Source organism: Macaca fascicularis, chromosome 1 (genome assembly GCF_037993035.2).
Source record: "Macaca fascicularis isolate 582-1 chromosome 1, T2T-MFA8v1.1".
NCBI classification, from domain to species: Eukaryota; Metazoa; Chordata; class Mammalia; order Primates; family Cercopithecidae; genus Macaca; species Macaca fascicularis.
This window is the reverse complement of record NC_088375.1, coordinates 206,491,936-206,516,885: the sequence shown is the minus strand read 5'-3', so window position 1 is coordinate 206,516,885 and position 24,950 is coordinate 206,491,936. Positions and strand designations below refer to the sequence as shown.

Sequence of the window (24,950 nt, the reverse complement as noted above, 5' to 3'; positions counted from 1 at the left end):
GACCCTGCATCCATGATCTGTCACTCCCACAGGCACCCTCTGCTCCCATCTACTTGGCAGTTTCCCACAACCTCCCTGGGTTCTCATGGTTCCCTGTCATTGCAAACGTCGCTTCTCCTAGGATGTCCTGCCCTCCTAGACTTAACTTGGAAAGCCGTTCTTAAGCCCCGCGCTGAGTAAGATGCCCCTGTGGGTATCACGGTCATAGCGCTGTGTGGTTGCTGAGAGTCTGATTTTTCATCCTTCTCCATGCCCTCTTGAGGGTAGGGAAGATATCTTTTTTCTCCGTACAGACCCTACCGCACGAGATTTTCCTAAACAGACCGAATTCAAGGAGTCTTTCTGGTTGTTAGTCCACGTGTCCCGATTTGGGGTTTCCAAAATACACACTCACTGGAACCGGGCCAGGGGAGCCAGCCTGGCCAAGAGCTCCCCCCAGCCCGGGAGCGCGCCACATGCAGATCCTGGGATGGCCGCCAGGGGCCGCCGGGCTCTTTGTTTTCCTTTCTCGCCCGGGTCGGGGCCAGAGGCCTGCAGAGCGCATGCTCTGGGGCAGTACGCGGCCCGGCGGGGAACGCTGGAGTTCCTTGTGGCCGACGTGCACCGAGGTAGGTCTCGCTCAGGGCGCGCGGAGGGTCCGGGCAGAGGGCGGTGCGCGGGGCGGCCACAGCCGGAGCACGGGCCGGTCCACGCGGGCCTAGGTCGCTGTCCGCTTTCGCCCGTGTCGCGCGGCGCTGGCCCCACGTGAAGCCCGGCGGCAGGAAGGCGCGATGCGGGCTCGCGATTCCCCGGCCCCGCGGGGCGCTCCAGCGGCCGCTGGGCCCCGCCTCGCGGGAGCTAGGGCCGCGCTGCCCCTCCGCCGCCGCGCCTCTCACGCCTGCACCGCGGCGCCCGCGCAGGCGGGAGATTCAAACGGCGCGAGCGCGATGGGCCGGGTGCGCGCGGCCGCCCGGGCGGGGGATGGGTCTCTGCCGCGAGGAGAATGGTTTTGTCCAGCATGCGTTTGGAGAAGGCGGTTTGCAGAGCTGACAGGGAGCCCTGCCCGGGAGAGGGTGGATCTTCAGAGCTCGAGGGTGGGTAGTTGGGGGTCTGCTGCGGCGAGAGAAGTCCCAGCGTCGGCAGGCACCCAGGCACCGCTGTGGACCTTTGGGAGCCGTGTGTCTCGAACTCCGCAGCAGCTCAATCTGTCAGCAAATTATTTGCTGGCCATCTATTCCGTGCCGCTCTTGCAGGGCTGGGGGACAGTGGTGAGAAGGGCAGGCCCGTGTCATTAGCGAACTATGCCCTGGAGCCCGGGCGACGAACGCTACTGCCAAGTCTTCATTCATCACATATTGACCTAACTTCGACCACGTGTGACTTGTGTGGCCTAGCAAAAGTTGAGTGTGTGGGGTGTTACGGGAACCCTCAGGGGGACCCCCCGCCCTACCCAGGAGGCTCAGGGATGGCTTTCTAGGTGAAGTGACTCTTGAATGGGGTTTTGAAGGAACAGAGTTTTTCGGGCAGTCTGAGGGTAGTGGGATTAGGGTGATTCAGGCAGAGGGACTGCAGGTGCAAAGGCATGAAAGTATAGATATTGTGGTAAGGGATATCACAGGTCTTGAGGTGACTGGAGGAGGAGAGTAACAAGATGATACAGCAAGGGCTGGGTCATGAAGGGTCTTGGGTGCAAGACTAAGGAACACTGCGGGGTGGAGGAGGCAGGGAAGGATTGCCCCAAGAAGGACATCAGAGTGAAACCTGGACAGATGAATTAGGAGTTCCCGAGGCTCTTGTTTCAAAGACATCCCAAGAGCAGGAATCCTGTTCTGTTCCTCTTTACAACTTTCTCATCAGATGCCCTTGGGCAACCCACCCAGTCCCCCAGAGCATTGGTTTCCTTATCTTTATAGCAATGGTAGGGGGCATGTGGTGAGGATATATATATATTTTTTTTTTGAGACGGAGTTTCCGCAATTATTACCCAGGCTGGAGTGGAGTGGTGCGATCTCGGCTCACTGCAACCTCCGCCTCCCAGGTTCAAGCAATTCTGCCTCAGCCTGCCGAGTAGCTAGCTGAGACTACAGGAACAGCGCCACCAGGCCCCGCTAATTTTTGTATTTTTTTTTTTTTTTTTTTTAGTAGAGACGGTGTTTCACTATGTTGGCCAGGCTGGTCTCGAACTCGTGACCTCAGGTGTCCACCTGCCTCGGCCTCCCAAAGGGCCGGAATTACGGGTGTGAGCCACCGCACCCGGCCAATTTTTTTTTTTTTCCTGATACGAAATCTTGCTCTATCGCCCAGGCTGGAATGCAGTGTCGTGCTCTCGGTCATTGCAGCCACCACCTCCCGGGTTCAAGCAATTCTCCTGTCTCAGCCTCCCAAATAGTAATATCCTATAATTTTCATAAAGCAGTCATTCCAACATCTAGTGGAAGTTGTGGGTCCCTTCCCCCAGGAAAAATGAACACATAGACCCAAGCACAGGTTGTATCCAGTGGGGATCCCAAGTGAGAAACTCCTAGTGTGAAATATACCAGCTCTGTGCCTGGCGTAACAGCAGCTCACCAAATGTATATTGTTGACACACGAGCCCTCTCCTCCCTTCCCTCCTGGGGACCTTTCACACAAAGAGATTTTTCAGCCTGAGTCTGGCAGGCAAGTTCTCCCTCCTGGCGTGGGGGACGGAGGGCACAGCTGCAGTGGTCTGGGAGGGCTCTGTCTCCTTTTACAGAAATTGAGGCTGTGGTGAGGTCACTGGAGGTCAGGGCAGGAGCACCAAACTCCAGGCAGACTGTTTAGACTGGCATGCCTACCCACTTTCTTCAATAAATAAGGAAAGTGAGGTGGGGTAGGGCAGCTCTGGCTCTGGTGGAGCAGGGTCATGAGACTGGGGTTTCATTGCACCTCTGTGGGACCTGGGCCACCTTTCCCTGAGCCTCATCTTCCCCTTGGCTGTAAAACCGGGATGAATCTGCTCACCTCAAAGGGCAGCTGTGGGCATTCTGGAGTGCCTGATGGTGGAAGCTGACTCTGTAGCCAACTTATCTGGGACTGTCTCACTCTTCTCCCAGAGACTGTACGCTCCTTGAAGAAGGAAGCTGTGTTGGGTGGGGCTGGGCAGGGAAGCGTGATGCTAAAAGCCGACTCCTTATTCCCAGCCCAGACACTGCCAGGTTAAGAAAACAGCCACAGGCCGGGCGCAGTGGCTCACGCCTGTAATCCCAGCACTTTGGGAGGCCGAGGCGGGTGGATCATGAGGTCAGGAGATTGAAACCATCCTGGCTAACACGGTGAAACCCCATCTCTACTGAAAAAAAAAAAAAAAATACAAAAAATTAGCCGGCCATGGTGGCAGGCACCTGTAGTCCCAGCTACTTGGGAGGCTGAGGCAGGAGAATGGCATGAACCTCAGAGGCAGAGCTTGCAGTGAGCCGAGATCACGCCATTGCACTCCAGCCTGGGCGACAGAGCAAGACTCCGTCTCAAAAAAAAGAAAGAAAGAAAGAAAACACAGGCAGAGAGAGAGAGCCCAGGCTCGTAACCCCAGCAATTTGGGAGGCCGAGGTGGGCAGATCACCTGAGGTCAGGAGTTCAAGAGTTCAAGACCCGTCTGGCCAACATGGTGAAACACCGTCTTTTTTTTTTTTTTTTGAGACGGAGTCTCGCTCTGTTGCCCAGGCTGGAGTGCAGTGGCCGGATCTCGGCTCACTGCAAGCTCCGCCTCCCGGGTTTATGCCATTCTCCTGCCTCAGCCTCCCGAGTACCTGGGACTACAGGCGCTCGCCACCTCACCCGGCTAGTTTTTTTTTTTTTTTTTGTATTTTTTTAGTAGAGACGGGGTTTCACCGGGTTAGCCAGGATCGTCTCGATCTCCTGACCTTGTGATCCGCCCGTCTCGGCCTCCCAAAGTGCTGGGATTACAGGCTTGAGCCACCGCGCCCAGCCTAAACCCCATCTTTACTAAAAATACAGAACAATTAGCCAGGCGTGGTGGCATGCGCCTGTAGTCCCAGCACTAGGGAGGCTGAGGCAGGAGAATCACTTGAACCTGGGAGGCGGAGGTTGCAGTGAGCTGAGATTGTGCTGCTGAACTCCAGCTTGGGCAACAGAGTAAGGCTCCATCTCAAAAAAAAAAAAAAAGAAGATGAAGAAAAAGGGAAACACACCCAGAGCAGTGAGAGAAGAAGTCTGTACAAAAGACCCAAGAAGTCTATACAAAAGACCCGTTTGTGCAGTAGAGGCTGTGCAGGCAGGTACCGGGAACAGGGCTCCACCTTTTAGAAGGTGGCCCTCCGGCCGGGCGCGGTGGCTCACGCCTGTAATCCCAACACTTTGAGAGACCGAGGCAGGTGGATCACGAGGTCAGGAGATCGAGACCGTCCTGGCTAACACAGTGAAACCCCGTCTCTACTAAAAATGCAAAAAAGTAGCCGGGCGAGGTGGGGGGCGCCTGTGGTTCCAGCTACTCGGGAGGCTGAGGCAAGAGAATGGTGTGAACCTGGGAGGCGGAGCTTTGCAGTGAGCCGAGATCGCGCCTCTGCACTCCAGCCTGGGCGACAGAGCCAGACTCCGTCTCAAAAAAAAAAAAAAAAAAGAAGGTAGCCCTCCATCCCCTGCCCTTCCCTGGCAGTTGCTCACAGCAGCCCAGTGCGGGGCCTCAAGTCTTCATTTTGGAGAGGAAGCCTCTCCTCTGGGACTCAACGAGCACTCAGGCTGTCTCCACCACAGCAGGGAGTTGTTGCCACTGTCCTACCCCATGTCTGTCGTCTGTCGTCGGATCTGTCACCACCCACCCCACCTTCCCTCAGGCCCCAGCTGCCTCAGTGTCTCCTCTCTGGTCTCACTGTCCTCTCCTTCTCTGCTGGCTTCTGCTCTCTGCTTCTGGGACTTGGCCAAGCGCGTGGGGGATCCTCGGGAGGCCTGTCCAGGCTGCCTTAGCCCCTGCCTGGACCATGGTCAGCCTTCAGAATCAGTCAGATAGGCCTGGGTTGTTTTTCTAGGCTCCCCTTTACTTGCTGTGTGAACTTAGGCCAATAAAGTTATCTTCCTAAGCCTCAGTCCCTTAACTGTGAAATAGGAGTGACAGTGCTGCCTTCTTCAGCTTCCTGTGAGAAGTAAAAGGGTTTTGCATATGGAAGATACAGTGAGTTGACTGGTGCCCCCAGGGGCTTTTAGGAAGTTGATTGGTGTGGTGGATAGGCATGTAAATTAAAGTGATTGTGATCTAAAAGTCTGTCCCAGTTTCTTAGAGAGAATGACTCCATCCTCAGGATGGAGGAGGGATCAGAGGAGATGACTTTGAGACACCAGTAGATGTTCTTCCAGTGGGATAAGGGATGGGAAGGCATTCAAGGTAAAGAGATGCAAATAGTATGGAGAGGACAGTTAACATTCTGGCCTAGTGGGTCTGGCAAGGAGATTGTGTGGGAAGAGAAGGGAGGATGTGGTAGATAGGATGTGAAGCTAAAGGTTCTGTCAGTACCTGATGTTGGACACCTCTAAGACCATGCTAAGAAACGTGGGCTTTATCTTTCAGGCAAAGGGAACCAATAAGGAGTCCAAGCAGGCCAGCAGCTTGCTTCAGGTTTGAGGTTTGGAAAGATCATGAATGAGGCCGGGCACAGTACCTCACGCCTATAATCCCATCACTTTGGGAGGTCGAGGTAGGAGGATCACTTGAGCCTGGGAGTTTGAGACCAGCCTGGGCAACATAGTGAGACCTTGTCTCTACAAAAAAAAAAAAAAATTACACATTAGCCAAGCATGGTGGTACATGCTGTAGTCCCAGCTACTCTGGACGCTTGGATGCTGAGGCAGGAGGATCGCTTGAGCCTAGGAGGTGGAGGTTGCAGTGAGCCATGTACGTGCTACTGCACTACAGCCTGGGCAACAGAGTGAGACCCTGTCTCAAAATATATATATACACACACACACACATTTATTTATCACGAATGACTTGGAGAATGAGATGAGGGGATGAGGGTGGGGACCAGAAGACCAGCAACAAGTTGCTGTCTTTCCTAGGGGAAGGAGGAAGAGAGATAGTTCCAGGCAAGCTGAGAGACTACTAAGGAGCATGGGGAGGAAGGAGGCAGAAGAAATTTTTTTTTTTTTTTTTTTTTTTTTTTGAGACTGAGTCTTGCTGTGTCGCCCAGGCTGGAGTGCAGTGGCGTGGTCTCGGTTCACTGCAACCTCCGCCTCCCGGGTTCACACCATTCTCCTGCCTCAGCTTCCCGAGTAGCCGGGACTACAGACGCCTGCCACCTCGCCTAGCTAATTTTTTGTATTTTGTATTTTTTGTTTGTTTTTTTGAGGCGGAGTCTTGCTCTGTCGCCCAGGCTGGAGTGCAGTGGCGCGATCTCGGCTCACTGTAACCTCCGCCTCCTGGGTTCACGCCATTCTCCTGCCTCAGCCTCCCGATTAGCTGGGACTACAGGCGCCCGCCACCACGCCCAGCTAATTTTTTGTATTTTTTAGTAGAGACGGGATTTCACTGTGTTAGCCAGGATGGTCTCGATCTCCTGACCTCGTGATCTGCCCTCCTCGGCCTCCCAGAGTGCTAGGATTACAGGCGTGAGCCACCGCGCCCGGCCTGTATTTTGTATTTTTAGTAGAGATGGGATATCACTGTGTTAGCCAGGACAGTCTCGATCTCCTGACCTCCTGATCCACCCGCCTCGGCCTCCCAAAGTGCTGGGATTACAGGCGTGAGCCACCGTGCCCGACTGGAGGCAGAGAAATTTCTAATAACACTCAAGGGCACCAGCTCTGGAGTCTGACTAACTTGGTTCAGATCTTGGCCTCCTCTTCCAATCTTGAGTAAAATACTTGACGTTGCTGAGCCTCAGTTTTCTTCTCTGTAGAGTGGGATCATTGTGGCCAGCTTGTAGTGAAACGCTCCAGAGTAATAGCCAAACACAGATAACTAAGGAGATGTTGATTGACTGGGTCTGTTCCATCCACGATAACAGATTTTTTGGTTAATGCCCCATGACACCAACACTTCACATAGCCCTTATGTGTCTGACTGCATTCCAAGCTGTGCTCATGGCAGCCCAGCCATCAGCACCAACTGTGCTGACATAATTATTTCCTGCTTTTTCTCCTGACTTCTTGTGAGTACTTTTTCATGCTAATACAGTCTCTCTCCCAGGCACAGGAGACTGCTACAGATTATTCTGATAAACTGATGGGATATTTGCCTTGGCACACAGCTGTCTATCTAAAACAAGGGTGCCTCTTTTTTTGGTGGAGGGATAGAGTTTCACTCTTGTTGCCCAGGCTGGAGTGCAATGGCGCAAACTCGGCTCACTGCAACCTCCACCTCCCGGGTTCAAGCGATTCTCCTGCCTCAGACTCCCGAGTAGCTGGGATTACAGCATGGGCCACCACGTCCGGCTAATTTTGTATTTTTAGTAGAGATGGGGTTTCCCCATGTTGATCAGCCTGACCTCAGGTGATCTGCCCGCCTTGGCCTCCCAACGTGCTGGGATTACAGGCGTGAGCCACCGTGCCCGGCCACAAGGGTGCCTCATATTCCACACCCCTAGCCCTTCTAACTTTGCCTGCCTGACATCCTTTCTGGGATGGCGCCCAAGCACTTCAGATTGAATGAAAATACCTAGCAACATGGAGCTTCACGTCTCTCGTCTCCTGTTTGTTCACCAGTGTTGTGTATCTCACTACATGGAAATCTACCATCTACTTGGTCATTTAAGCCCAAGCCTGGGAGTCTTTGTGTTTGGCCAGCTCATAGGGGGATCCTGGGCAGGCCTGCCAAGAATCCCCTGGACTTTTTTAGGATGAACAAATCAAGCCAAGTGCTGTGGCATGTGCCCATGATCCCAGCCTCTTGGGAAGCTGAGGTGGGAAGATCGCTTGAGTCCATGAGTTTGAGGCTGCATTGAGGTAATTGCACGAGTGCACTCCAGCCTAGGTCACAGAGTGAGACCCCCTCTCTTAAAAGAATAAAATAAAAGGCCGGGCATGGTGGCTCACACCTATGATAACACCTTTGGGAGTCTAAGGCCAGAGAATCGCTTGAGCCCAGGAGTTCAGGACCAGCCTGGGCAATATAGCAAGACGTTGTTTCTACAAAATGTACAAAAATTAGCCGGGCGTGGTGGTGCACGCCTGTAGTCCCAGCTACCCAGGATGGCATAAGCCCAGGTGGTTGAGGCTGCAGTGAGCCATGATCATGCCACTGCACTCCAGTCTGGGCAGGACCCTGTCTCAAAAATAAACAAATAAAAAGGATGAACAAATTATGAGAGTAAAAAAGGGTTAGTCTCCTTTATCCTTGCTACGCCTCCTGGCCCAAAGCCAAGCAATAGTGTAGCAGGATAAGCCACAGACAAAGCCCCTCAGACGCCGAGTTAAAGAAGGAAGGGCTTTATTCGGCCAGGAGCTTCGGCAAGACTCATGTCTCCAAAAACTGAGCTCCCCAAGTGAGCAATTCCTGTCCCTTTTAAGGGCTTACAACTCTAAGGGGGTCCGCGTGAGGGAGTCATGATTGATTGAGCAAGCAGCGGGTACGCGACTGGGGGCTGCTGACTGGGGGCTGCGTGCACCGGTAATCAGAACAGAACAGAACAGGACAGGGATTTTCACAGTGCTTTTCCATACAATGTCTGGAATCTATAGATAACATAACCGGTTAGGTCAGGGGTAGATCTTTAACCAGATCCAGGGTGCGGTGCCGGGCTGTCTGCCTGTGGATTTCATTTCTGCCTTGTAGTTTTTTGTGTTTTTTTTGAGATGGAGTCTTCTCTGTCGCCCAGGCTGGGGTGCAGTAGCCGGATCTCAGCTCACTGGAAGCTCTACCTCCCAAGTTTACGCCATTCTCCTGCCTCAGCCTCCCAAGTAGCTGGGACTACATGTGCCCGCCACCTCGCCCGGCTAGTTTTTTGTATTTTTAGTAGAGACGGGTTTCACCGTGTTAGCCAGGATGGTCTCTGTCTCCTGACCTCGTGATCCGCCCGTCTCGGCCTCCCAAAGTGCTGGGATTACAGGCTTGAGCCACCGCGCCCGGCCTGCCTTTTAGTTTTTACTTCTTTCTTTGGAGGCAGAAATTGGGCATGAGACAATATGGGGCATGAGACAATAAGTGAGGTGGTCTCCTCACCTAGTAGTAGTAAGCACTATAAATATTTGTGGATTTAAAACCATTTCATTCAGTCTTGATGACAGCCCTGAGAAGTAGTCATTTCATCTCCTTTTATAGATGAGGATATAGTTCAGAGAGGTTAAGGTCACTGGCCAGCCACAAGCTCTGGAAGGTGAATCCAGTTCCCTCTAATCCCAAAGAATGTGCATTTTTAGTGTGGGACAAGAGGTCTCAAAAGACAGGTTGGAGGATTCCCAGCTTTGGGAGAATAAAAGTTGGGTGAAGTTCAGAACTGCCAACTCATCAGTCAGAACTGGGCCAGTGACAACCCGCAGAAGCTCAGCCTGCAAAGGCTTGTCAGGCTTCTGGGCCCTTGGTTACTTTCCCATCTTTAGTATTTTGTTCTCCTTCCACAGGATAATCAGCAGAAAAGTGCCTGGCCTTGTGTCCATATACCATGGAGGGGAGAGCTAGAGAGGCTGGGCTTTTGGGAACCACTAGAAGGAAGGAATGAGGGGGCTGCTGGTTAGGCCCACAGCTGAAACTGAGAAGGGCTCCTGGAGTTCTCCTTCGCTTTGTAACATTAAGTAAAGGCTTACGCAACTTGACTGTTTTTTATAACCTTAAAGACGATGGCTCCGGCGGGCATGGTGGCTCACCCCTGTTGTAATCCCAGGACTTTGGGAGACTGAGGCGGGTAGGTCGCTTGAGCCCAGGAGTTCTAGACAAGCCTGGGTAACTTAGCAAAACCCTGTCTCTACAAAATATATAAAAATTAGTGGCCGGGCGCGGTGGGTCAAGCCTGTAATCCCAGCACTTTGGGAGGCCGAGGCGGGCGGATCATGAGGTCAGGAGATCAAGACCATCCTGGCTAACATGGTGAAACCCCGTCTCTACTAAAAAATACAGAAAACTAGCCGGGCGAGGTGGCAGGCACCTGTAGTTCCAGCTACTTGGGAGGCTGAGGCAGGAGAATGGCGTGAACCCGGGAGGCGGAGCTTGCAGTGAGTGGAGATGGCGCCACTGCACTCCAGCCTGGGTGACAGAGCAAGACTCCATCTCAAAAAAAAAATAAAAAATAAAAATAAATTAGCTGGGAATTGTGATGCGGACTTGTAGTCCCAGCTATCTTAGAGGCTGAGGTGGGAGGATCACCTGAGCTCAAGAGGTCAATCAAATCTGCAATGAGCCATGATTGTGCCACTGCTCTTGAGCCTGGGTGACAGAGAGTGAGACCCTGTCTAAAAAAAAAAATATGTATATATAAATAAAAATTTATTTCCAGAGCTGTATGTTTAGAGAAAAAAAAGGCATTGGACACAATTTGGGCTGGATTAGAATTAGAGAGCTGGGGAGCATGTCTGTATTCCCAGAAGCCTGGAGAAGACATGGAAGTCTTGGGAAGCAGCAGTAGCAGTTAAAAGACTAGGAGTGTGGAGGGGCTGAGACTTCCAGCTGCCCTGGATCTTCCCACTGCCGCCCCTCCTAATCACCCGTAGATGGTTTCCTTTCCCCGTTTATGTCATACTTGGTGTTTGTATTTTGGTGTGACTGCATATACAGCTTTGATCTCTTTTTTTGTTGTTTTGTTTTTGTTTGTTCCGTTTTGAGATGGAGTGGCTAGATTTTTGTATTTTGTTTAGTAGAGACGGGGTTTCACCATGTTGGCCAGGATGGTCTCGATCTCCTGACCTCATGATCCACCTGCCTCAGCCTCCTAAAGTGCTGGGATTATAGGCGTGAGCCACCGCACCGGCCTGATTTCTCTTTTTATTTTTCTTTTTTTTCCTGAGAGGAAGTCTCGCTCTGTTGCCCAGGCTGGAGTGCAGTGGTGCAATCTCCACTCACTGCAGCCTCTGCCTCCTGGGTTCAAGCAGTTCTCCTGCCTCAACCTCCCGAGTAGCTGGGATTACAGGCACCCGCCACCATGCCCAGCTAATTTTTGTATTCTAGTAGAGAAGGGGTTTCACCATGTTAGCCAGGCTGGTCTCGAACTCCTGACCTCAGGTGATCCGCCCACTTCAGCCTCCCAAAGTGCTGGTATTATAGGCATGAGCCACCGTGCCCAGCCTACAAACAATCTTTTCTTTCTTTTTTTTTTTTTTTTTTGAGATGAAGTTTCACTCTTGTTGCCAAGGCTGGAGTTCAGTGGTACAGTCTTGGCTCAATGCAACCTCCACCTCCTGGGTTCAAGCAATTCTCCTGCCTCAGCCTCCTGAGTAGCTGGGATTACAGGCATGCGCCACCATGCCCGGCTAATTTTGTATTTTTAGTAGTGACAGGGTTTCTCTGTGTTGGTCAGGCTGGTCTCAAACTCCCAACCTCAGGTGATCCGCCCACCTCAGCCTCCCAAAGTGCTGGGATTACAGGCATGAGCCACCACTCCGGGCCACAGATAATCATCTTTAAAATGATAAAAGCAGGTTTCAACTGTGGTTCTTCTCTGGGGTGAGAAGGTGAAGATACACATGGGCAAGCTACTGATTTACCTTCTGAAAATACTCTTTGGAAGCAGCTGGATTTGGCTCGATTTTTAGAGAATCCTGTGTCCAATTCACTGGGCAGACTTCTCCATGGGTTTCTACATACTGGAACGCCTTCACCAAGAGGCGGGTTTCTTCCACACTTTAGCCCACTGGGAGATCATTAACACTCAAGTGCGGCCAGGTGTGGTGGCTCACGCCTGTAATCCCAGCACTTTGGGAGGCTGAGGCGGTCAGGAGATCGAGACCATTCCAGCTAACATGGTGAAACCCCATCTGGCCGGGCGCGGTGGCTCAAGCCTGTAATCCCAGCACTTTGGGAGGCCGAGACGGGCGGATCACAAGGTCAGGAGATCGAGACCATCCTGGCTCACATGGTGAAACCCCGTCTCTACTAAAAATACAAAAAACTAGCCGGGCGAGGTGGCGGGCGCCTGTAGTCCCAGCTACTCCGGAGGCTGAGGCAGGAGAATAGCGTGAACCCGGGAGGCGGAGCTTGCAGTGAGCTGAGACCCGGCCACTGCACTCCAGCCTGGGCGACAGAGCGAGACTCCGTCTCAAAAAAAAAAAAAAGAAACCCCATCTCTACTGAAAAAATACAAAAAATTAGCTGGGTGCAGTGGCGGGCGCCTGTAGTCCCAGCTACTTGGGAGGCTGAGGCAGGAGAATGGCGTGAACCTGAGAGGCAGAGCTTGCAGTGAGCCGAGATTGCGCCACTGCACTCCAGCCTGAGCAACAGAGCGAGACTCCTTCTCAAAAAACAAAACAAAACAAAAAACACTCAAGTGCTTGATGACTCAACTGGGGTCAGTTATGAAGAGACCTCTTAGTGCAAGACTAGGACCTTCTACCAGCACACCGTAGTCTCGGGAATTCGCTTAGTGAAATGTGACAAAGGTGTGATGTTCATGGGACCCAAACCGCCATTCTTCTTTGGTGTATTTATCCAGGCAAGATGGCTAAAGTGGGAATCCACCACGGTGGCTCACGCCTGTAATCTCAGCACTTTGGGAGGCTGAGGCGGGTGGATCACCTGAGTTCAAGAGTTCAAGACCAGCCTCACCAACATGGTGAAATCCCATCTCTACTAAAAATACAAAAATTAGCCGGGCATGGTGGCAGGCACCTCCCAGCTACTTGAGAGGCTGAGGCAGGAGAATCGCTTGAACCTGGGAGGCGGAGGTTGTAGTGAGCCGAGATCGTGCCACTGTACTCCACCCTGGGTGACAGAGCAAGACTCCATCTTGAAAAAAAAACAAAGAAATCCAAAGGATAGAAGAAAGGCACCAAATATTTCCCCTCAAAGTCATCAAGGCTTAAGTCTTTGAACTCTCCATTGACAACGGCTGTACCCTTAAAATAGGGTGCATGCTGGGTGACATCAGGTGCACAGTATGAGGAACTGGTGCCAGAATTTTGCTTGACCGGAACCAGACCACAACATGTTTGTCAAACTTGTTCTTCCAGAATCAGCAGGCCTGATGGCTGCAGTGGCAGAAATACCCCAAGGAATGACACTCACATGCCGGCAGCTGATGCTTGGAGCAACCTGCCCACAGCAGCTGCCGTCTTAAAGTGCATACGTATTTTTGGTTTTTTTGAGACAGGGTCTCACTCTGTCGCCCAGGCTGAAGTGCAATGGCACAACCTCAGCTCACTGCAGCCTCAGCCTCCCAGGCAGAAGCCATCCTCCCACCTCAGCCTCCTGAGTAGCTGGGACTGCAGGCGTGCACCACCATGCCCAGCTAATTTTTGTAATTTTTTGGATAGAGATGGGGTTTCGTCATGTTGCCCAGGTTGGTCTTGAACGCCTGGGCTCAAGCGATCTTCCCGCCTCGACCTCCCAAAGTGCTAGGATTACAGATGTGGTGGCACCTTGTCTCTAAAAAAATCAATCACATAAGAAAAGATAATAGCTTTTCTCCCCCTCTGATTTTAACAGTAACACATTACCAAAGTTACTGGTGCTTACATGGGGTTGAATGAAGTTACGATGGATATTTCACTTAATGTTGTTCTTGAATGCTTTAATTTTTTACAACAGACTTAAATTTTTTTTTTTTTTTTTTTTTTTTTTTTTTTTTTTTTTTTTGAGATGGAGTCTCGCTCTGTCGCCCAGGCTGGAGTGCAGTGGCCGGATCTCAGCTCACTGCAAGCTCTGCCTCCCGGGTTTATGCCATTCTCCTGCCTCAGCCTCCCGAGTAGCTGGGACTACAGGCACCCGCCACCTCGCTCGGCTAGTTTTTTGTATTTTTTAGTAGAGACGGGGTTTCACCATGTTAGCCAGGATGGTCTCGATCTCCTGACCTCACGATCCGCCCGACTCCAAAGTGCTGGGATTACAGGCTTGAGCCACCGCGCCCGGCCGAGACTTAAAATTTTTTAAGATACATGTGACTGGGCACGGTGGCTCACGCCTGTAATCTCAGCACTTTGGGAGGCCGAGGTGGGTGGATCACCTGAGGTCAGGAGTTCAAGACCAGCGTGATCAACATGTTGAAACCCCATCTCTACTAAAAATACAAAATTCAGGAAAATCACTTGAACTTGGAAGGTAGAGGTTGTGGTGAGCCGAGATCGTGCCATGGCACTCCAGCATAGGCAACAAGAACAAAACTCTGCTTCAAAAAACAAAACAAAACAAAAAACATGTAATTGGTCGGACGCAGTGGCTCACGCCTGTAATCCCAGCACTTCAGGAGGCTGAGGCAGGTGGATCACTTGAGATTAGGAGTTTGAGACCAGCCTGGCCAACATGGTGAAACCCTGTCTCTACTAAAAATACAAAATTTGGGCCAGGTGCAGTGGCTCACGCCTATAGTCCCAGCACTTCGGGAGGCCAGGGGTTGGAGGGGGTGGATCACCTGAGGTCAGGAGTTCGAGACCAGCCTGGCCAAACTGGTGAAACCTTGTCTCTACTAAAAATACAACAATTAGCTGGGTGTGGTGGTGGGCACCTGTAATCCCAGCTACTCGAGAGGCTGAGGCAGGAGAATCACTTGAACCCAAGAGGCAGAGGTTGCAGTGAGCCGAGATTGCACCATTGCACTCTAGCCTGGGTGACAGAACGAGACTCCGTCTCAAAAAAAAAAAAAAAAAAGCAGGGCATGGTGATGCACGCCTGTAATCTCAGCTACTCAGAAGGCTGAGGCACAAGAATCGCTTCAACCTGGGAGGCAGAAGTTGCAGTGAGCTGAGATGCCTGTGCACTCTAGCCTGGCGAGGGAGTGAGACTCCGTCTCAAAAAAAAAGAAAAATACATATAGTGCTCCTTGTTAAACATCTTAGATAATATAGGAAGTTACAATGAAACAAGTAATTATTATCTATAATACCATTTTCCAGAGGTTACCATTGTTAATATGGGATATATTTTCTTCCCCAGATTTTTCTCATATTTTTTATGTGTATGCATTTTTTTTCCAAAAAAAAAAGGATGATAGGCTGTTTTTCTTTTTTTTTTTTTTTTTTTTTTGGTGGGGGGATGGAGTTTCACTCTGTCACCCAGGCTGGAGTACTGAGTGCAATGTTGTGATCTTGGCTCACTGCAACCTCCACCTCCTGGGTTCAAGCAGTTTTCCTGCCTCAGCCTCCCGAGTAGCTGGGATTACAGTCACGCACCACCATGCCTGGCTGATTTTTGTGTATATATATATTTTTAGTGGCACTGGGGTTTTACCATGTTGGCCAGGCTGGTCTCGGACTCCTGACCTCAAGTGATCCACCCAGCTTGGCCTCCCAAAGTGCTGGGATTACAGGCATGAGCCACTGCGCCTAGCCTTTTTTTTTCTTTTTTTGAAACAGAGTCTGGCTCTGTTGCCCAGGCTGGAGTGCAGTGACTCCATCTTGACTCACTGCAACCTCCACCTCCCAGGTTCAAGCAATTCTCCTGCCTCAGCCTCCTGAGTAGCTGGGATTACAGGCGCCCATCACTGCGCCTGGCTAATTTTTGTATTTTTAGTAGAGATGGGGTTTTGCCATGTTGGCCAGGCTGGTTTCGAACTCCTGATCTCAGGTAATCCGCCCGCTCCGGCCTCCCACAGTGTTGGGATTATAGATGTGAGCCACCGCACCTGGCCATCTGTTTTTCATTCTGCTTTACTTGGCAATGGGGAACATCTTTCTATTCAATAGATTGATCTCTGAAAACATCACTTTTGATGACTTCATACTGTTCTATCATGAATATACCACATATTTAACTAGTTCACTACTACTGAACCCCTGGGTGGTTCTGTTTTTGTTGTTTTTACAATGTTATGAAGAATACAGTAGAGAATATTTGTGTAATTGATCTTTGGGTGCATCCATTATTCTGTTCTTGGGATACATTTTGAGAAGTGGAATTGCTGGGCAATTCCTCTTAACCTATTTCTAGGGTTTTTGATAAATATTGTCTAATTGGCCCAGGAAAATGTTTGCCATTTCTGATATGTAGTATTTGACTGACTTTTTCAGGACAGGAAGATGTCACCCAAGCGCATAGCTAAAAGAAGGTCCCCCCCAGCAGATGCCATCCCCAAAAGCAAGAAGGTGAAGGGTAAGTTGGCCTTGGCCTCTTTGTGGGTACAGGTGGCCCCTTGAAACCCTGAGAACCCGGGACTGGGCTCCCTCCTTCCTGACACTTGAAACTGAAGGGTGTGGATGAGCAGAAACCCCACCCAGCTGGAATGTTTCCCATAGCTCGTTGAATCCCACTCTTTGGGAATCACAAAGTAGGCAGAAACTCCTCCCAAGGCACTTAGGCAGTACTGGCAAAAAAAACTAGGCCCTAGGCCTTCACCCCAGCCAGTGATGCATTGTGGTTAGGACCACTGACTTTACGACATGGGTTCAAGTCCTTGCTCTGCCACTTTCTAGCTGATGGGCAAGTCACTTAATCCTGCAGTTTGGATTATCAACTTCATAAAATGGAGGCAGCCAGAGCAGCACCACCCGCTCTGGGCTGTGTGAGGATGAGATGAGATAATGGCCTGGCAGAATTTGAGGGAGGTGGCTGTGGTTTCCTCTCTCCTGGGACACCGGAGGGGCACAGGGAGGAAAGAAAAGCCAGCACTAAACTGGGAGGGGAAGTGTGGACCCACGCTCAGACAGTGTCTGTCTTTTGCAGACGCGAGGGCCGCTGCCTCCCGCCGCATTCCTGGCGCCCGCTCCTGCCAAGGTGCCTGTGGGCCGAGCCCTCCTGACCAGAAAACCCGACCAGGTGGCTCCGCGCCCGGCGCGCCCTCTGTGCTGCCAGCGCGGGCTCCTCAGCGGTGCCACAGCCTCGGGGGAGGGGCTGGGCGCCATTGGCTGCCCGGGACTGCGGGTTGGGGGGCTGCCTTTGGCCCACAGAGGGCCCCGGGCCGCCCACTGGTTGGTGCGTACCTCCTGCAAATGCCGCTGGCCGCTCTTCCTCCTGCCCCTCCTGCCTTTCCACTGGATGGCGGAGGGAGGAGTCCGTTTCTGCAGTGGATTTGCCCAGGAGCTGAACTTACTCACTGGCGGACGGCCTGGGCATGGAGGAGGGCTAGGATGGAGATTGGGCACTGTGCTCTGACCCACGTAGTCTCCCTTGCTTTTGGTGCAGATTCTATTATAATTAGCTTTCGGCCAGGCACGGTGTCTCACGCCTGTAATCGCAACACTTTGGGAGGCTGAGGCTGGTGGATCACGAGGTCAGAAGATCCAGACCATCCTGGCTAACATGGTGAAACCCCGTCTTTACTAAAAATACAAAAAATTAGCCGGGCATGGTGGTGCGCGCCTGTAGTCCCAGCTACACGGGAGGCTGAGGCAGAGGAATCACTTGAACCCAGGAGGCAGAGGTTGCAGTTAGCCGAGAGCCGCCACTGCACTCCAGCCTGGCAACAGAGGGAGACTCCGTCTCAAACTAATAATAATAATAATTAGCTTTCTTTTCTTTTTTTTTTTTTTTTGAGATCGAGTCTCACTCTGTCACCTAGACTAGAGAGGGCAATGGCGCGATCTCGGCTCTGCCACCTCCGCCTCCTAGGTTCAAGTGATTCTCCTGCCTCAGCCCCCCCGAGTAGCTGGGATTACAGGCTACTGTTGGCCAGGCTGGTCTCGAACTCCTGTCCTCAAGTGATCCGCCCGCCTTGGCCTCCCAAAGTGCTAGGATTACAGGTGTGAGCCACCGTACCCGGCCCCTCTTGCCCTCTCCACCAAGATTCATTTCACAGTATCCAGTGTCTCCTTGTTTCCCTTTCTCCCCTTTCATGTGAATAATGTCCTCAGTTCTTAATCTCCACAAAAATCCTGTGAGAGAGGTATTTTGTTGTCCCCATTTCACAGATGACAAAACTTAGACTCAGAAAGTTCATACTAACGGTCTGTGGCAGAGCAAGGGCTTCCGCCCAGGTTTGTCTGATCGCAGAGCCTGTGACCTCTCCTCGCTGTAGTCATCCTCTACACTCAGGGTCTATCTTCTTCACCCTTCAGTCTCACACAGGTCCCACAGCACAGAACCCGGCTTGGTGCTGACACTAGGCCAGGGCGATGTGGGCCAGCTGGGGCTGGGTGAGAATGTGATGGAGAGGAAGAAGCCGGCCCTGGTATCCATTCCAGAGGATGTTGTGCAGGCTGAGGCTGGGGGCATGCACACCGTGTGTCTAAGCAAAAGTGGCCAGGTAGGTGTTGGGGGCTGGCATAGGGTTGGACAAGGCCTGGGATTGGGTGGCTTGGGGCAGGGCTTTTGAACCACACATGTTCACTGTGGAAATGGAGCTGGCTAGTCCAGCGGGGAGTGGCCTACATGAGAATGGACTGCGAGGCCAGACTTTGCATTAATGAGGGCATCCTGGGCACAGGTCTATTCCTTCGGCTGCAATGATGAGGGTGCCCTGGGAAGGGACACATCAGTGGAGGGCTCGGAGATGATCCCTGGGAAAGTGGAGCTGCAAGAGAAGGTGGTACAGGTGTCAGCAGGAGACAGTCACACAGCAGCCCTCACCGAGGATGGCCGTGTCTTCCTCTGGGGCTCCTTCCGGGTAAGGCTGGGTCTGGAAGTCTGCATGGGGCCTGAAAGGCAGAACTAACTGGTGGGGCCCCAAAGATAATCCACTTCCATGCATCCGTGGTACTTACTAGTGGGGAGATGAAAGCCCACAGATAGAGCTGAGGCCCAGACCCAGGATTCTAGCTTCTTCATGTGGGCCACACCACCAGCTGCTTCCTTGGATCCAATGTCATCAAGTGTCTGTCCTGGGAAGCGAGTGGGTCAAGGATGTCCCTGGGTTGAGGCTGATCCAGGAGGCCTGCTGTCTTCACCCATCTCCCTGACTTCCGTCTCCACCTCACCTCGCCAGCACTGCTTCTTCCACATTCCTCAGAGGCTTGGATGGGGCAAGCAGGCAGGGATTGTTGCATCTCAGAGTTTCCAAGGTAGAGAGGAGTGTAGTTTAAAAAATAGATTCTGGCCAGGCGCGGTGGCTCAAGCCTGTAATCCCAGCACTTTGGGAGGCCGAGACGGGCGGATCACTAGGTCAGGAGATCGAGACCATCCTGGCTAACACGGTGAAACCCCGTCTCTACTAAAAAATACAAAAAACTAGCCGGGCGAGGTGGCGGGCGCCTGTAGTCCCAGCTACTCAGGAGGCTGAGACAGGAGAATGGCCCGAACCCGGGAGGCGGAGCTTGCAATGAGCTGAGATCCGGCCACTGCACTCCAGCCTGGGCGACAGAGCGAGACTCCGTCTCAAAAAAAAAAAAAAAAAATAGATTCTGGTTTTTTGTTTTTTTTCTTTTGAGAGACGAAATTTCACTCTTGTTGCCCAGGCTGGAGTGCAATAGCGCAGTCTTGGCTTACCACAACCTCTGCCTCCCGGGTTTAAGTGATTCTCCTGCCTCAGCCTCCCAAGTAGCTAGGATTACTGGCATGCGCCACCACGCCTGGCTAATTTTGTATTTTCAGTAGAGATGCGGTTTCTCCTGTTGGTCAGGCTGGTCTCAAAATCCTGACCTCAGGTGATCCACCCGCCTCTGCCTCCCAAAGTGCTGGGATTACAGGCATGAGCCACCGTGCCCAGGGCCAAATTCTGTATTAAAATTGTTTTCTTCTTACTATTTTTTTTTTAGATGGAGTCTCGCTCCATCAGCCAGGCTGGAGTGCAGTGACAAGATCTCACTGCAACCTCCTCCTTCCAGGTTCAAGCGATTCTTCTGCTTCAGCCTCCCAAGTAGCTGGGACTACAGGCGCATACCATCACGCCCAGCTAATTTTTGTATTTTAGTAAAGATGGAGTTTCACCATGTTGGCCAGGCTAGTCTCGAATTCTTAACCTCAAGCGATCTACCCGCCTTAGCATCCCAAAGTGCTGGGATTACAGGCGTGGGCCACCGCACCCGGCCTGATGGGTGTTTTCTTATCACGTCTATTTTGAATTTTTTATGGAGAATGTCACCCAGGCTGGAGTGCAATGACACAATCTCAGCTCACTGCAACCTCTGCCTCTTGGGCTCAAGCAATTCTCCTTCCTCAGCCTCCCAAGTAGCTGGGATTACAGGCACGCGCCACCATGCCTCGCTAATTTTTGTATTTTTAGGAGAGATGGGGTTTCACCATATTGGCCAGGCTGGTTGCGAATTCCTGATCTCAGGTGATCCGCCCCTCTGGGCCTCCCAGAATGCTGGGATTGCAGGTGTGAGCCACCGCGTCTGGCCTCCTTTCTTTTTTAATTAGAGATGAGATCCTGCTCTGTCACCCAGGCCAGAGTGCAGTGGCATCATCTTAGCTCACTGCAGCCTCAACTTCCTGGGCTCAGGTGATTTCTTCCACCTCAGCCTCGCAAGTAGTTGGTACTATAGGCTTGTGCCACCACACCCAGCTAGTTTTTGTATTTTTTTGTGGGGACGGGGTTTCACCATGTTGCCCAAGCTGGTCTTGAGCTCAAGCGATCTGCCTGCCTGGGCCTACCAAAGTGCTAGGATGACTGGCATGAGCTACCATGCCTGGCCCAGAATAGTATACTGAACGCCCGTTTACTTGCCACACAGTTTCAATGATTATCAACTTATGGCCAGACTTGTTTATCTCTATTTACATCCACTCTCTGACTCCTTGATTATTTTAATGCAAGTTGCAGACCATAAATGATTTCATTCGTAAGTATTTGAGTATGTGGCCCGGCTCCTGCCCACCTCTCCATCCCCATCTGGTGCCACTGCCCTTCTGGATTTCACTGGTATGGCGCAGGCAGGACTGGCTGATAAGTGCCCTGTCCCTCCCTTCTAGGACAATAACGGTGTGATTGGGCTGTTGGAGCCCATGAAGAAGAGCATGGTGCCAGTGCAGGTGCAGCTGGACGTGCCTGTGGTAAAGGTGGCCTCAGGTGGGTCTGGGGGTACTTGCTCGGGGCAGGACTTGGAGGACCTTGTTCTGGGGCTGGCCCAGCCTTGGGCCTTACAGATGTGGCCTGCATCCCTTACCTTTTCATCCTCAGGAAACGACCACTTGGTGATGCTGACAGCTGGTGGTGACCTCTACACCTTGGGCTGCGGGGAACAGGGCCAGCTAGGCCGTGTGCCTGAGTTATTTGCCAACCGTGGTGGCCGGCAAGGTCTTGGTAAGTGGCCTTGGTACCTCCAGCAGGGCAAATTGGCAGGCCACCCCCACAGTGAAGGCCAAAGGCGGGAAGGATTTGCTGTGGTCAGGCTTGCATCAGATGGACTTGTGGTATTGGTTAAGACTTTGGAGACAGACTGCTCTGGTAATTTTGCCACCTACTGTCTATGGGACTCTGAACATAGTTTCTTCATCATTAAATCTACCTACCTATAAACCTACTTCATTAGGTTGCTCTGAAGTTAAATGAGTTAATGAGAAGAATATCAGGCAGATGGTAAGTTCCATGTAAATGATACCTCTAATAACTGTGGGAATCTGAGCAAGGCACTTATATTCTCTTGATCTCAGTTTCTTTTTCTATAAAATAGGGATGAGAGTCCCTACTTAGCCTGTCAAGGGCTTTTATAATGGAGGAGAATTAAACTTGGGGCAGAGGGAAGCCGTGTGTGTCTGTCTGTCACTGACTGTGCCTTTCCCTCTGCCTGCAGAACGACTCCTGGTCCCCAAGTGTGTGATGCTGAAATCCAGGGGAAGCCGGGGCCACGTGAGATTCCAGGATGCCTTTTGTGGTGCCTATTTCACCTTTGCCATCTCCCACGAGGGCCACGTGTACGGCTTTGGCCTCTCCAACTACCATCAGCTTGGTGAGCCCTGAGCCCAGCTTCAGGCGTGATCCAGTAGCCTGCGTTCCTGTCCTGGCTCTACCACTCATTCATTGTGCATCCTTTGCGGGGTTGTCTAACTCCTCGAAATCACAGTTTTGTCATCTGTAAAGTGAAAATGTCCATATCCTGATGGGAGGTGGCCTCACTGTGGGAGGGATTGAGAAGGGCAGCTTTCAGAACACGTTCACCCCTGATGGCTCCGGCCTTTCCCCCAGGAACTCCGGGCACAGAATCTTGCTTCATACCCCAGAACCTAACATCCTTTAAGAATTCCACCAAGTCCTGGGTGGGCTTCTCTGGTGGCCAGCACCATACAGTCTGCATGGATTCAGAAGGTAGGTCCTTTACGTCCTTCTCTAGTTTGGGGGCGGAGTGTACCCTGGCCTAGACTTAGCCAGATTCCTGAGACCGTGGTCCTTGGAGCCTGGGTCTGTTCCATGGGTTGTGCCACACGTGGGTCCATGAGAGTCACTCTCATCCTCCTAGAGTCCTGGTGCCCTTCCAAGTGTGAGTTCAATGGGGGCCTATGTAGAGATTCTCCTAGGTCTCCTCCAAAACTGGGAAGAGACACTGCAGATCTCCTTCTGATCGCCCTGGGAGCAGTGACACACTCCCATGGACAGGGGCACTCACCTAGCCTGCCACCCATTTTGCCTGTAGCATGCCATCTGCTATTGCTCATCTCTCTCCCTCCTCCCACAGGAAAAGCATACAGCCTGGGCCGGGCTGAGTATGGGCGGCTGGGCCTTGGGGAGGGTGCTGAGGAGAAGAGCATACCCACCCTCATCTCCAGGCTGCCTGCTGTCTCCTCAGTGGCTTGTGGGGCCTCTGTGGGGTATGCTGTGACCAAGGATGGTGAGTGGGGCTGCCTACACTCTGTCTAGTTGGGTCCTGTGGGTCATGGTTCTTACCCAGTTCCCCAGTAGGCTGTGATGTCCACTCTCAGGTGGAGCCGAGGTGCAGACAGCAGTGTTTGTGATGCACTCTGTTCCTGCTTCTCAGAAGCTCTGGTGTTGATGAATATGAAATGAGTACACAAATTATTTTAGTAAAGGTGACTTATTATGCAGAGGAGAGAAATAGCAAAGAGTGAGATATCACTGAGGCCTAAGGAGGCAATGGGACTGGAACCCAAGTCTCCAGACTCCTAACCCAGGCTGCTCTCTCCATCAGGGTAACCTCTTCATATATCACCTTGTATGTGCCCGCTTCCCAGGCACTTGTACTTAGAATCTAAATCAGGGGAAAAAAAGACTTAGTAGTCAGAGTTGTAGCAAGTATGGCGGAGGAGGGTGTGAACAAGTGACCACCAAAGCCTGAGTAGATGAGAGGGACAGCCATGGAGGTCCTGTAGAAGCCTGGAGCTGGCAGAGGTGCTGGACCTGAGATATCTGGAAAGACTTCCTGAGGAAGTGGGGCCTGCACTGCACCTTGAAGGTTCCATTCTTTGTGAAAAGCAAAGAATGCCATTCCAGGCAGAGGAACATCAGGGCAGTCTCAAAGGTGGCTGATCCTGGGAACAGAGGGTGGGGTTGGGGTCTTGAATGCCACACCTAGGAGCAGCCTTTGGCAATGTGTAGGGACTGTGGTCTCTGGTTTACAGCGTTCTTTTTCATCCATCATCTCCTTGGGTTCTCCCAACTTCCCTGAACTCCGAGAGTCTGGGATCTTGCCAAGCTGCTGTTGGCCAAGGCCACAGTCCACACCCATCTCCCAGGTTTCTCCTGCCACAGAAAAGTGGGCTGGGGATCCTGGAGACAGCTATACCCATTTCTTTCTCTTGCAGGTCGTGTTTTCGCCTGGGGCATGGGCACCAACTACCAGCTGGGCACAGGGCAGGATGAGGACGCCTGGAGCCCTGTGGAGATGACGGGCAAACAGCTGGAGAACCGTGTGGTCTTATCTGTGTCCAGCGGGGGCCAGCATACAGTCTTATTAGTCAAGGACAAGGAACAGAGCTGATGAAGCCTCTGAGGGCCTGGCTTCTGTCCCACTCAACCTCCCTCACAGAACAGGGAAGCAGTGACAGCTGCAGATGGTAGCGGGCCTCTCCCCAGCCCTGAGCACTATGTCAGCTCCTGCCTTTTCCCATCAGCAGAACAGCATCCTTTTCCTATTTTTCTTCCTCCTCTTTGGAATTCTCCTGGGACCTACAGAATAAAGGAGGGGATGGACAGGGGATTTTCAGAAGGAACATGGCTCGTTCCAGAGCTATATGGTTAGACGTTTCTCCCCTTTTCCCGACCTTCCATGGTCCTGGTTGGCCCGGGTTTTACCTACTAGAAAACCAAAACCTCCCCCCTGGGGTTTGGTGCCCACTCTCTGAGAAGTTGGGCTCCATCAAGCCCCATTCTAGTCATGTGCCCCTTTCCTGTCCCTAACAGTCTACAGGCAAACAAATGGTATAGTCATAAGACCCGTCTGTCGTGGACCCACGCCCAGAGGAACGTGCAGAAAAAGCAGAGCTGCATGGCTGTGGGCAACTGTAAGCCAAATATTTGGCTCGGAACAGGTGTCCATGGGACAAAAAAGAATGATCCTCCACTTGACCAAGAGAAAAATGATTCTCCCAGAAGCACAAAGCATACTCTTGCCCCTCAGGCATTGCCTTTGTCCATCACACCCATCCATTCGTCTTTACCTGCAGCCAAGGGCCTGGAATCGCAAAGAGAAGCCATGCTGGGCTGGGCAGAGCAGAGCAGGGTGTGGGGTGGGGAGAGAGGGTGGAGGGTTTTATAAACAAACTTAACAGCAATAGTAAAAGGGGAGGGATTGAGGGAAGGACAGAGTGTTGGAGGGCCAGAGACTAGTCCTGGGACAGAAACAGCAACTTGTACAGTGGCTGAGAAAATAGGATATAGTTTTGATTTTTTTTAAATTGTAAAATATTTTGGAGGTAGAACAAAATCTTTTAACATTTTGAATAAATTTAGAGTTTTATAAAATAGGCCATTTGTTTTCTACACACTCCCTGCTTTTTAAGGGAGCACATACTATGTGCCAGGCACTGCTGGGAAAGACAGAATGAACTATAAACCTGGTGTTGAGGCTACAACCCAACTTAAGTGATGTCAAGATGTCCTTAGGTGCCAGCCAGCTGTCAGTGTGACTAACAAAGTCTTCAAATCTGTCAAGAAGGAAGAAAAAAG

At 51.8% G+C, this 24,950-nt stretch overlaps 1 protein-coding gene across 3 annotated transcripts; it reads left to right on the top strand.

Moving 5' to 3' along the window:
• Positions 1 to 549: 549 nt before the first annotated feature.
• On the top strand, positions 550 to 24,746 carry RCC1 (regulator of chromosome condensation 1). 3 transcript variants are annotated; one of them, XM_005544231.4, is made up of 11 exons: positions 550 to 608; positions 16,030 to 16,111; positions 16,682 to 16,732; positions 18,013 to 18,200; positions 18,381 to 18,560; positions 20,804 to 20,900; positions 21,012 to 21,134; positions 21,625 to 21,780; positions 22,017 to 22,136; positions 22,504 to 22,656; positions 23,588 to 24,746. In XM_005544231.4, the coding sequence occupies exons 2-11, from the start codon at positions 16,039 to 16,041 to the stop codon at positions 23,761 to 23,763; spliced, it is 1,317 nt and encodes a 438-aa protein (XP_005544288.3). In that variant the 5' UTR covers positions 550 to 608; positions 16,030 to 16,038; the 3' UTR covers positions 23,764 to 24,746. The 3 variants fall into 3 exon arrangements, with proteins under 3 accessions (XP_005544288.3, XP_005544289.2, XP_073871100.1); XM_005544232.4 differs by lacking the exon at positions 16,682 to 16,732; XM_074014999.1 differs by lacking the exons at positions 550 to 608; positions 16,682 to 16,732 and having other exon boundaries at positions 16,032 to 16,111.
• The last annotated feature ends 204 nt before the right edge of the window (positions 24,747 to 24,950 follow it).

Excerpts from the sequence above, each read along its gene's own strand:
- RCC1 (XM_005544231.4), top strand. The coding sequence starts at position 16,039 with ATGTCACCCAAGCGCATAGCTAAAAGAAGGTCCCCCCCAGCAGATGCC. Across the intron at positions 16,733-18,012 it reads TGGCGCCCGCTCCTGCCAAG|TCTCACACAGGTCCCACAGC; the intron begins GTGCCTGTGGGC and ends TTCACCCTTCAG. Across the intron at positions 21,781-22,016 it reads CTCCAACTACCATCAGCTTG|GAACTCCGGGCACAGAATCT; the intron begins GTGAGCCCTGAG and ends CCTTTCCCCCAG.